This window comes from Octodon degus, unplaced genomic scaffold (assembly GCF_000260255.1).
Source record: "Octodon degus isolate 3935 unplaced genomic scaffold, OctDeg1.0 scaffold00208, whole genome shotgun sequence".
NCBI classification, from domain to species: Eukaryota; Metazoa; Chordata; class Mammalia; order Rodentia; family Octodontidae; genus Octodon; species Octodon degus.
Genome location: NW_004524784.1, coordinates 3,909,365 through 3,922,420, shown reverse-complemented (window position 1 = coordinate 3,922,420; position 13,056 = coordinate 3,909,365). Strand labels below are relative to the sequence as shown.

General features: G+C 42.0%; 1 protein-coding gene across 3 annotated transcripts in view; it reads left to right on the top strand.

Moving 5' to 3' along the window:
- The window catches only part of Pip4k2a (phosphatidylinositol-5-phosphate 4-kinase type 2 alpha), a 180,869-nt gene that overhangs the window by 149,378 nt on the left and 18,435 nt on the right, over positions 1-13,056 (top strand). For all 3 annotated transcript variants that reach the window (XM_023704969.1, XM_004644754.3, XM_023704970.1), the window contains one exon: positions 3,990-4,028. In XM_023704969.1, the coding sequence (XP_023560737.1) occupies positions 3,990-4,028 (39 nt within the window). The remainder of the gene's footprint in view (positions 1-3,989; positions 4,029-13,056) is intronic.

Below are 13,056 nucleotides of genomic sequence, written 5' to 3'. Positions count from 1 at the left end.
GCACTGGGTTCAATCCCCAATAAGGTTAAAAAAAAAAAAAAAGTTCCATTAGTATCATCAACCACCAGTCTCATTGGAAAAGTTGTAATATTGGAAGCTGGCAAGCTCAGGGCTGATACAAGTTTTTCACAGTTCTGGTTTTCACTTGAAAGCTCTTTATCTTTGGAAACAAATTGTGTTATTTATTTCCTGAGATGACAGTACATAGCACCCCCTTCCACAGCCCAGACAAGGCTAGCAGCTTTGTTCATTGTTGAGCAAATATTTGTCAGTTTCTCAGATCTGAACAAATACAGATTGTCAGTTGTTCTTTCAAGTGAAGATGTTGTTTCATGAAAAATATGGCTCGTCCACCTGAGAACTGCAAATGCAACAGAGGTGGTTCCTAAGAGACCCTTTCTTTATAAATAGAATATTTCTGCACAGAGTAGGAAAGACATGCCCCCCAGAGTCAAGATCTAATGAAATGCGATTTTTTGCTTCATCGGGAACATTCTTCAGTGATGCTAAGGTTTTGGTTTGGTTTGGTTTTTATTTTTAATGACAAACACTACCAATATCATTTCATACCCCTGCTTGATTTGGGCTCATTGCCAGCAGCTTCACCACCCACTATCTTTTGCAAGGTCCACATGAATATCAAGACAGTGAAGACAAGTGAGGTCTGGATATTATTATGAGAGTAGTTTGGACATTGCAGAGCCCATCTTGAGAAATGCTGGTCTAAGTAAAGGAGAGGGTCTGAGTGTGAACTTGCAGACTGCCTTGCCCCGCTCTGTCCCTCACGCTGCCTCTAGCCTTTTAGTTCTTCTCACATGGCACTGGGGCAGGGTCCCTGCCACCCACAGCCCTCCCTGCCTGCTGCAGTGCTGCCTCCCGCGCTGTCACTAATGCAGGACTGCAGCCACTGCTCTGACCTTCCCACGTGGGAAAGCTGGGTGGCCTGTGAAACTGCTTTTATGATTTATTAGCTTTGAGTCGCTCAGCATTTATGAGTCCTTTTCATCTGTTAAAACAGGCATGATTTTACCTGAGTTTCCAGGGTTTGGCAGAAGGATTAAGTAACATGTATGTGTCACATGCAGCATATAGAAGTAGTTACCACATCCATTTCCATTTGCCAGTACATGAATGCCCACTGGACAAGTATTTCATGCTATGTATTCATTTATTTCCTGTGAAATGCCTAAGTCATTGCCCCTCACAAGTAGGTATCTAGTAACCATAGCTAGATGTAAATTGGAAATTACCTTAATTTTCCTTACATTTCATGATCCTGCTTTGGTTTGTAGAATCAGTGAATTCTGTTCTCACTAGTACTTCCATTGCAGTTGGACCTGTATGTTTGGCATCATTTCATGGCTCGAACACTTAGACTTTTTTTAAGTTTTGTTTTGTTTTGTTTTTCTGTAGGGTCTCACTACACAGCTTGGATTCTTAGTGATCCTCCCGATTTCTGCCTCCCTAGTGCAGGAATTACAGGCATGTGCCACCATGCCTAGACTCCATCACCTGCTCAGCGTGCCCAGGGTCAGGGCCAGGGCAGCATGCAGTATCAGGGATCGAACCTGGCCCCTGCACTTACCTAAGCAAACACTTAGTCCACTGAGCAATATCACCAGCCCTCCAACACCTAGTTTTAACCTCTTAACCTTTTTTTAAAAATCCTTAATTTATTTATGTGGTACATGATCTCATTACACAGATTGGACTAGTAGTGATCCTCCTGTTTTCAGCCTCCCCAGCGCTGGGGTTACAGGTAAGCGCCAAAACTCCCAGTCTTGGTGACTGATGGAGTGCAGGGCTGGCATGGCATTCGGTACCAGGGATCAAACCTGGGTCCTTGCACTTGCCAGGCAGATGTTTAGACCACTGAGCTATATCCCTAGCCCCTAGTTTTACTTTTCTAATGCTTTTCTTTACATGAATTTAAACTTGGATGAATTCCCCACACCTCCATTGATCTGCACTTGCATAGAATTGAAGCTCTCCTGAGAATCAGAAGTTGGGAGAATTATACTGTAGGGAGGAAAATGCAGACAAACCTCCAACTTTGTTAGGAATACAAATGTAAAATTTTTTTAACGTATTTAGTACAGGGTCTAAAGGGTAGATCTGTGTAGGTCACTACACAGATCAGACTGTTAGTGATTCTACTGTTTTCAGCCTCCCAAGTGCTGGGATTACAGGTGCGCACCACAACGCCCAGTCTCAATCAACACCTCAGTGTGCCCCTGGGGCAGGGCTGTCACTGCATGCCAGGGATGAACTGATCTATGAGTCTGCCTGAGCAGGTGCTTTAATCCACTGAATTATCTGGCTGGCCCTTACAAATGTAAATAATTCTTTTCTGGCCCAGCAGCATAGGTGATGCGCTTGTATTACAAATCTCCACCGCCTTTTTAATTCCTTGGTCCTCGCTATGTGAAGGAAACTACCTGTGGCCTCTGCTCAAGAATCCCCAAAGCAAGGAAAGTAGATGGTTGCAAATGACAGGCACTGCACTTGGGCTGAGTGCATTGTGGCTGGTGTCCTGTCATAAATGATTCCTTTGCCAAGTCAGCATAGTGCTCCCATGCCTGGTCCCCAAGGCACATTGAGCCTTTCCCTGGGTGGCCATTAGGCTCTCACGGCCACCATTCCAGGAGCTTGGTCAGTCCCAGGTTCTATACATGTGATTGTCAGGCTCCACACGGTCTTATCAGCACCTGAGCTACTTGCTGAGAGCTGGAGATAGTGTATAAATTTTGAGCTCTCCACAAATAGCTAAGTTAGGAGCTGCTTTCACTTTGCCCAAGTCAAATACAAATTCTTTTAATGATTGACCAGGGCAGTAGCTGTGTAATTAAGAAGCGGTGAGGTTGACAAATGGCTCCACTGACCTAGTATTAGCTTGGGTACCCACAGCTGGACAGGGAAGGAGACCAGTAACTGGTTGTGATCCTTCTCCACCCACACAGTAAACACAGAGCATCTGTGACCCCGCCATGGAGCACCAGAGAATTAGTAGTGCTTGTGTTAGCGGATTCAGGAAGCCATTGGACAAGTTTTTTCCCACTTCTTCTGTGTTAAACTCTTCTACAAAAAAATGTGTTTAAAGTCTTCCCTCAAAGCCTCCCTGTCAGCATCTGAAGTGGGTGTCGTGCTCTGTGGCACTTTGAGAACCTCTGAGGTGGGCTGAGCATTGCTGAGGTCATGGACTATGTTGTTGTCCACTTCCCTGTTGGCTCAGCACAGGTCCTGGCACAAAGAAGGTACAAGTAAACAGTAAACATGTGTCTCTGAATGAGCAGTCGAAGTAACAGGGCCAAAATGTGACCTCAGGGGACTCGCCTATACACTAGAACTCCCTTAGCAACTGGAATCCTGGAAGAACGTGTTACAGAGAAGGCAGTCACAGGTCAGGATGTGCCTGCATCTGGAAGACATAGTGTGAGGAGGGAACATTTCGTATCCCAGCAGTCTCTGTGGCCAGCTGATGGCCATTCCCTCTGTGAAGATAGTGAGACCCATCTTTTTTGGTAATTGATGCAATTGATATGGCTTTGGTCCAGTGGTTAGGAAGCTATTGTTCATGACAGGCATGTTGAATGCCTATAATCCCAACACTCAAGAGACTGAGGCAGGAGATGCGAACTTGAAGCCAGCCTGGGCTTCATAGCAAGACCTTGTCCCAACAAAAAAAAAGTTATTGTTCTAGTGAATCTCAGGATTTCTGACTTTCAACAGCTGGATAAGAACCAGAAAAAGACCAGACAGGTGAGCATGTCAGGAACAGGGCTGGAGAAGAGTGGGCAAGAGACAAGAATGCGGGGAAGGCCACAGACCGACCAAGAGCTGTTGTTGGGTAGGAGAACAGGCTGAGTCGAGTGCCGCAGAGAAGGGCTCTATTCGTCCATTACTGTGCTGGCCAGGGCCGTCTTCATAACATACTCATATGAAACCCATGCCTCATATGTGCACATTTTTATTATTTCTTTGTGTTTCAGGGCTCCACAGTGGCTAGAGAGGCAAGTGACAAAGAAAAGGTAAGCATCTAGACCACAAATGGGCACGGCACCTTTCCTGTTGATCCTTCTCAGCTTCTACCACTAGGATTCTGCCTTTTCCCTGCAGCTGCTCCCAATGCAAACTGTGCTTTGAGGAGTGCTCTCCCTCACTTCCCTACCACATGCTGTTAAATGAGGAAGCAGTGATTAGTTGCAGTGTGGGTGAAACAAACATTTCACACGCAACAAGCTCTGGAAACCCAACCAGCTGCACAGCACACTTAACACAGATAGCAGCCAGGGCTCAGAACATCCCAAGGCCACACTGCCCCCATCAGCCAGATGTGGCCTTCGAAACCGTCCTCACTTCTCTGAGTCGGCTTTCTCACTGGTCATATGTTGGCTTGGATGAGCTTCGAACTCTTCCCCTATAAAATGTTAAATCATGAGTGGAGTATTTTCTTGCTTTACAAATTAGGGATTAAGGGCCAAGGGAGATAGCTCAGTAGAATAAGTACTTACCTGACAAGTGCAGAGTTCTGAGTTCAATCCCCAGTACCCTAAAAAAAAAATAGGGATTAAGAGACCACATCTTTTTATCTCTTCCTGACTTGTTGGTCATGTTAAGTCACATTTACTTTTAATATTATGCAAGATTATAGACAGAGTTGTCTTCAAAGGTTGGTCTGAATAACAATTGGGGGAGTAGTTCCCTGTATATAAATCTAAATCAACTCAAAGCATCATGTGCTGACATGCAAGGTACCTCTGGTCTCCTACTTTTTCCTTTATCAGCTGTGTTGTTGTGCTGTGCTAAGGAAGCAGCCCAGGGCTGGTGTGTGCTGGGCAGGTGCCTGACACGGAGCCACACCCGCAGCCCCACCCTTCTGCTTGGGAAGTTGCCCTCTCTTATCTATTCCATTTGAGAGCTAGACTGAAGGATTTTATTGTGTTTTGTTTTTAATTAAATTTTTCTAGGATGATATCATTGGGTTTCAATTTGAATTTTACAAATTTGCACATCTGTTTTTCTTTATGTACTTCTTTACAGCTTTGTGTTTTGATAGTTCCTCTTGCAGAAGGCAAAGGCTCCAAAGGCCACTTCAGCCGCCCTTGTATGTTACAGATGCTCCCTGCAAGTGGGAGAGGAAATAGCTTGAAGTGTGGAATGCAGAAGTAATATAAATTGATGGTGAACAGAGTGCACCTGCCCTGGTGGTAGGACATCTCTCTCCCACAGTTTATTTATAATCTAGAAATTTACTCAACTGTAATAGATCAAATAAAGTGTATTAATGAAGCATAACTCTTTAAAATGTTGGGTTTTTAAGTTATTTTCCATGAGTTAATATTTTTGACTTTTAAAAAAGTATACCATCCTTTGCCTTCACAAATAAAATGATAAATGCTGTGAGAGCAGTAGTACCTGAGGTTTCAAAATATTTGCAGAAGGCTAAAAACATTTTTTCTGCCTTTTAACCTTTTGAAAATGAGACTAAATGATTTGCAAAAAGATTAGTTTCCTTACTATCCTATGTAATAACATTCCATGCAAAATGATTGCTACAATGCAAAAATGATTTGCAGACTCCATTGACATGGTAATGTTAGTTATTAGTAAGCTCAGTTCCTACTCTTCATAGATTTTCTTTCATTGGAGTCATTATAACTGTTTTAATTTCCCATGCTTTTAACTTGTTGATGACAAGTTTTGAAACTGTCATTTCAAATATTTAGTGATATAGGTGCAGATAAGTTCCATCCTTTGGATTTCAACTTGACACATAATTAGTGCAATTTGAATTAACATAATAATGAAGATGGAACTGAAAGAAAGAAGTTATATTCTAACAATAATGAAATCACTTTCATTGCAACAAGTATCAGAACATGCATGTACAGATGTCTTGAATTTTTTTTTAAAAAAAAAAGCAGAGCAATGCTTAAAAAAAACATTGTCAGATTCTGACAGCTGCTATGACTTGTTTTATTCCTTAATTCTTTCCATTTTAATGGAAGGGCATCTTCCTTTCATGGCTCCAGCAGTTTCGCCTCCTCTAAATGAGACAGAGAAATACGAATCTCCCTGGTGGTCGATCTTTTCACAGCTGCCCTGCAATTCCAGTGTGACATCAAATTAGTAATTATAGCTGAGCGGACTGCCTTTTATAAATGACAGTCTTAGCATGCTGCCAGCTAGCAAGCTACTCAGCAGGGAATCCAGGCAAGTAAAAGAAAACATAACCGGACTCACTTGATCTCTGGGGGCTTTGACCTGACTCTCTAAAAAGCCCATGTTCTTGAGAGAGAGAGTCCTGGGGATTTACACAAATATGCATTTTGTTCATCATTCTGCACAGTTCTTCTCAAAACTCATGTCTGATTTTATTAGCTAAAGTAAAGCCTATGTAATAAAGTCACAAGGTCACAATCGGAAGATTCCTTTTAACATACAACCTTCTCCGTGGAACCCATTTGAAAGAAAACAGCTGCCCTGCAATTGGCATTTGTGTAACTATATTGGCAATAATCACTGTTGACACTTTGATAATGGGCTACAAAAAGCCGTCTTGTCAATTCTTATGCATTGTAAATTGCACTAGCAATTAAGCAACTGTCACCGGCTCTGACATTTTACCTATTACTGACTGAAGGTTTGACAGAATTAATCATTAATACTCGTACATCTAAAAATACCCTCCCAAACCAGTCCTCAGCATTTTCTTGTGATGTTTAAGTTGTAACAAATTATAATTATGCTGTACCTCTGCCTGGTCCTCTGGGCTGCAGTTAAAGGCGAGATAGGAAGGATAGCAGCCCCAGTGGAAGATACAAAAGCACAGCAGTGTGTCCTGGAAACCCTTGTTACCTCTGCCTTAGAAAGTGCTTCCCTTTCCACTGTGGCCTCATCTAAAAGGGAGATTGTTGAGTGTTGTTAAGCTGAGGATTTAACTTTTTTCTATTAAAATTCCTCTTATCCCAGGATGGAACAAAGTCCCTTTGCCAGCCAACGCTAAGCACACCCATCCCACCACCCAAATGCAGGGCCAGGTTTCCTCCAGGCAGAAGCAGAGTTGGTTTCTCAGACCCTAAATTAAAGGCAGAACCAGTAACTTCCACCTTGTGGACCAGAGGTGTTTTATAAAAGGGGGATTTGAGGTAAAGACCAAACAGAAGGTTAGCTCTACAAGACCCAGCTATGGGGGCAGGTGAAGAAATGGCATTAATAAAAGTTTGGGGATCGTAAAATTAAAAGAATAAGGATTTGGCTTATCACTGGCTTTAGTGTTTACAAGAATTTCATTTCTCATTAAGCTTTTCTGGATCCTCCTCTGGAAATTCATTCAGCAGTAGACTGCATGAGAAAAACCCTGGACTTGACAGTCACTAAAATCCAGTCTATTCTCCATATAGGTTAAGGTGACGTCTGTTATTGAGGGAAACACTACTGCTCCTGATGGAATAAGCAATCTGCTTATCATACCAGGGGATATCTATGCAAGACATAAGAACCCTTTGTGTGCAGTGGAGTATTAGTCATACAGAAGGGTAAATTTTAGTTATTTATAGGAAAACATATGGATCTTAAGGCTATAATGTCCATTGAAATGAATCAGACATAGAAAGGTAAATATCACATGATTTCTTTTAGAGGATAACCCAGAGTATAATTTGAAGAGCAAAATAAAGGAGAGATGATAAGAAACAAGAGATTGACTATTCTAAGATGACCAGTGGGGCCTGGGAAAGGGAGAAAGTGGAATAAAACATGATCAAGATATTACCTATTAATTCCCCAAAATGAAAGTAATTATTGTGTGTCACAAATATATAAAGAACCTAGTATGTAAACCATGGCAGAATTTCCTGGAGTGCTCTCTCCTCCGTTTGGGTGGAATTTAGGGCCTCCTGTGTGCTAGACAAGTACTGGACCACTAGGTTGCACCCCTGCCCAGAAGTAGTGTTTTTCAACTTTAATCAATATAAAACTTTTCCTGACTGGTACACATGAAGTGTGAAAGGGAGGAAGTTGTGGCACCTTATGACGTGTGACTCCTCCCAGATTTTCATCTGCGAGACAACAGTGAAACCCTGAGTTGTTTGAGGACATTTTGCTGTTTGAAAAATGATATATAAAGTCAGTTGCCTTACATTAATCTTTATTTCACTGAAACTTCAGTATCACAAGCACACATAAAACAGTGCTCTTAGATATGGGATTTTTTTTTTTAAGCCAACGACTCTTATTAAGCCTGTTCTAGGGAAAGTTGAGGTGGAGCGAAGATAGCTAAAATTCAGTGTACAGCTTGGATTTGAGCCAACCTGCTGAGACAATATAATCCTTATAATAATGGTTTTCATTAGGTTAGTATTAAACAAGAAACAATAGAATTTAGCAAATTTCTTGAGTTGTTTGTTTGATTCTGTTTTTTGTAATAGTGGTGGACCTAGGACCTTCGCACTGACCTATGTTTCCAGCGCTCCCACCCCTTTAACTTCGATATAGGGTTTCACTAAATGGCCTAAGTGAGGCCTCAACTTGAAATTCTCCTTAGCTGTCCTGGGATTATGGGTTTGTTCCACCACTCCCAGCTTGTAACAGACCTACTGGGAAGATGTAATTTTGCATACAGTTTAACTGTCACTTTACTGCATGTGGAAGAACACCATGTTGTCACCTTTGACATGGAGCTGTGTTCATTAAAATATCTCAGTATCAGAAAACAAATAAATTTCATATTTTGCGTACCAGCTTTTATTTAGGGAAAATAACGTCTGGATCTCACTAACCGTAACAGTTTTAAATGATAGAATTACAGTAAACCTTATCCAGTATCATGCTTCTAAATTATAGCACTGTTTCATAAATGTGTTGAGGTGTGTTTTCTTTCCATATTTTACATGCAGAAATTCAGAATTAATATTACAAAACTCTCATATCTGAATGCTGGCCACAGACATATACCTTCTTAATGCTTTCGTTGTGGAAATCAAAAGTTAGTAATGACCTGTTAGATCATTTCCTAAGCCAAGAACTTATGTGGACAACGAGTGGTGTTGTGAAAGAAGGCTGTTATATGTACTCTTGTGAGAAAACACCTGTTATCTTAGCTACTTCCTTGTGAACTTTATCCATAATCACTAATTTGCCTTTCCGTGTATCAAATTTATGGCTTAGCTTTTTGGGGAAACAGAACCGATTTTATGGTAAGTGTCTAGCATCTCTTATTACCCAAAATTGATACCACATATAGGATGTTATTCCATCAAGTTTTTTTTATCCTGGGATTAACTCCAGTTTTCTCCCTTACAGAAATGCTAGTGCAGCCCACTTCACCCTCAGGGACTGTTCTGTTTAGGAAGTGTTTGGGGAAGCACAGTGCAGGGAGTTTTATCGTTTAACAAGTTTGCTTTGTATAAGTGAACTTGAAGCAGGCGTCACAGGCGCACAGGCAGGCCTGACATGAGACAGTCTGCAGTGTGCATTTTCGAAGCTGTGCGTCCCGCTGAGCATTACAACAGCAGCCTGTCAGAGGGACACCGACAGCAGCCTTCAGCACTGAGGCTTGCGGTTAAATTTTTCTCCCCAATGCCTGCCAAATTAAGCACGTGAAACAAAAATTTATTTCATTCTGAAATACAAGACCTTTTAATCACCGAGTACTGTGATACATATTATCCTTTGTATTGAAACCTTCTGGGGCCAAAATCCTGTTTGCATTAAGCATTCAAGTGTGACCAGGTCCATTTCATCTTCCCAGTAAGGTTTCCACGCAGACAAAAGCAAAACCTGGGCTCTGTGTGACACAGACATAGGTTCTGTGCATCTTAGGAGTGTATATCCTTTACTTTTCGTTGTTAACTGCTGGTTAGGAAAGTTTCCTGTTTTGAGTAAAGTGTACAATGATAGTAACATTCAAGCTTTTTCCTTTGTACTCTGTGTACATGAAGTTACATTTCTTTTTTTCTTTTTTTTTCTGGCTTGGGCTGCCTTAAGGGCAGGTCTGGTAAGACATGGGGATTGAACCGTGGTTCCCTGCGCCCAACTGCATTTGCATGAGCAGGCGCTTAAACAACTGAGCTAACCAGCAGGCCCCCGAAGTTGCATTTCTGACTATAGATACAGACCTAAAATTTGTGAGGGTTTTTATTTTTTAACTTGTCATCAGGAAGGTAATTTTATTTTTTTAATGTCATTAAGACAAAATTTCCTATTTCTGACTTGTTTAAACATTAAGACACTATAGTTCTAAACTCCACGCAGACCACAGAGCCAACTGAGTTACATGATGTTACAGTACAGGTTCTCCTATGTCCTGAGTCCTCACTGACTTTGGAAGGCTAGGGGCAAAATGTTAGCTGTCCTTGCAGTCCTCCTTTTTCTCTAATTTTTGGTCTTCAAACTTAGGTTGTTACCCCTCCAGAAGAGAAGCTTATTATTATTACCCTACAACACAGGCAAACTCCCATCTTTTGGTAAATTCATGTATGCTTTTGCTTTTACCAGTTTTCAAAAAATTCTTGCTAATTTTTAAGTATCAAAATGCTAAGTGACAAGTATTTTATATTAATATAAAGCAAAAAGTATGAGGGCCTCACTTTTTATCTTCTCTCTGCCTACCATGAAGCAAGCAAAGTCCCGTGTCCCCTTTGTTTCAGGAGACTCTAGTTTCTCTTAGGTATGGCTCAGTTCCAGTCCTTGTCTGCAGAGCCAACCATGGAGACACATGTTAATTTGTAAACACAAGTGTACTAAACTTTGTAGCTGTTGTAAATATTTTTAAATCTCAAGCTCCCATCTGGATCTGTCCTTAGAGATCACTTACATCTTTTGTTGAACCCTAGGGAGCAATAACTTTATATTCAAAGGCATTTAAGAAGTGTCCACTTCTAGGTGTGGTAGTGCAAGCCTGTAATCCTAGCACTTAGGAGCCTGAGGCATGAGGATTGATTCCAGTTCGAGACCAGCCTGGACTATAAATAAAGTGAGCTCAGGGCCAACCTGAACTGCATAGCAAGACCCTGTCTCAAAAAGACAAAAATGTAAGTGTCCACATCCTGGTTCTCCCCAGGCTGGGTACCATGGAATGCACATCTGGACTCTGTCCACATTCATCTATCTCTGACTTGCAAACATTCTGACCATGACCTATCTTGTTACTAATATGTTACTCGCTATTGAAGAATATAGACTTCTAAAATTTTTTATGTTTTCTTACTGTCTGCAGCAGTAGTAATTATGCATTCATTGTGGGGGCTGGTGCGTGTACATGGCTCATCTGCATTCTTTTTTCATCCCTTTCCCTTCCCTTCTGGCCCTCCCCCGCTTGTTCCCCTCCTATTTCCTAAAGATCTGATTGCTAATTCCTATTATCTGCTTTTTATGGTACTCTTTATATGTTGGATTTCTCACAAGAAGCCATGCAAAGCCCATGTGTCTGAAAACTATGAACTAGATGAGGAACAATTTAAAGAAGCCAAAAAGTTTGTACAAGGAGGTAGAGATGTTTCTAATGAAACCATCTTCCTTTCACGACTCACAGGAAATTCAGTGTGCCAGTGAGATCCCTACTGCTTCACAGTGTAGTTATACACTATTTGCTGGCTACTAAACCTTCAGCTCCTGGATTTTTGCTTTAGATCAGCAAGGTAGCATTCACTAAATTATCCACTGTTATAATGTGCTCACTGAGAAAAACTAACCCATGGAAAATTAAGCTAAGATAGAAGTCAGCAAATTTCTGTCGTTGGCTGTGTATATAAAACCATTTTATTCCATGCACTTAATAAATATCATAAATTTTAGATACTTTATTGCTCCCAAAAAGTTCACTTGCCAAGTTTTTATTATCATGCAGCCACATTTTATTCTCATTTGGCTTTCAGTTAGAAAAATAAAGAGAGAAGATATTTTCCATGAGATTTTTCCACTGGGCGTAGCTTCCACAGAACAGGATTCTGTAGCTAGAACTCACAGTGGAAGTATGGCAGGCAAGGCCTGGTGTTGGAGCCCCCTAAGCGGAGAAAAAGAACCCTTGGGCAGTGTCACCTTTGCCACAGCATGCCCAGAGCATCTTTCATGTCCCATGTGACCTAGTGAAAGGGAATGCTGACCCAGGGTTAGTGTGCTCCAACTATAGGACCCTCAGAGTAAAAAGCCAATAAATAGAGAGTCCATGTGAGGCATGTGTGAATGGTAGACAAATTTGCAAACAAAGGATATTTTAAACATGGTATGAACCATCCATAACTTAATTCTCAAGACCTACTTCTTTAAACAATCAGGCAGGAATCAAGGAAACCAACTTAAGAGTTCTTATTGCAGTACTGTGTGTTACAAAGGGGAAGAAAAGGGTTTGAGTGATTAAGTTGCTGGTCCGGAGCATCACGGCTAGTATAAGATGGTGAAGTGTGGCACACATCTTAGAAAAAGAAGAAGCTCTTTCTCTGCGTTTACCTGCAACAAGTTTCTCCCTCGATATTCAACCTGTACTTGGGAACCTGCTGAGCTTGTAACCATCTGTCTGTAATGCCCCCATGGTACACACGACTCTCAGCCTTTCATGTGTGTGGTCATGGCAGCCTCACAAGAACCCTATATGCTAATCCCTTTAGAGATGGACAACCAAGTCACACAGCCAGAAGCTGGAGGAACCAAGATACAGCCAGGCAACCTGGGACCGGGTGGTGCACATACCCGTGTACTTTATGGAAATGGAAATCTCCAGCATGCTCCAGGAGGGCTGGTGCTTTGCTCACAGAGGCAGGGTGACTGGGATGTGGGGACAGTGTCACTCTCCTTACCCCTTCAGCTGTGCCCGCTGCTCACCTGGCACATGGCTAGACATGTCCTCTCTTGAGCCTAGCACAGGACACATGAGAGAACATGCCTGGGTCTGGCTGGGTGCCCAGTTGATCCTCAGCAGCTGGCCCCAGAGCATCTCTAAAAACCTTGGCAAGGTCCTGGCCCAGGCCAGGCACCTGGTGAGGATGTGAGGAGGATCAGGCCCCTCCGGGAAGAGCATGTTGTGATGGAGATTGCTCCACCACACTTGGAGGCTCCTAA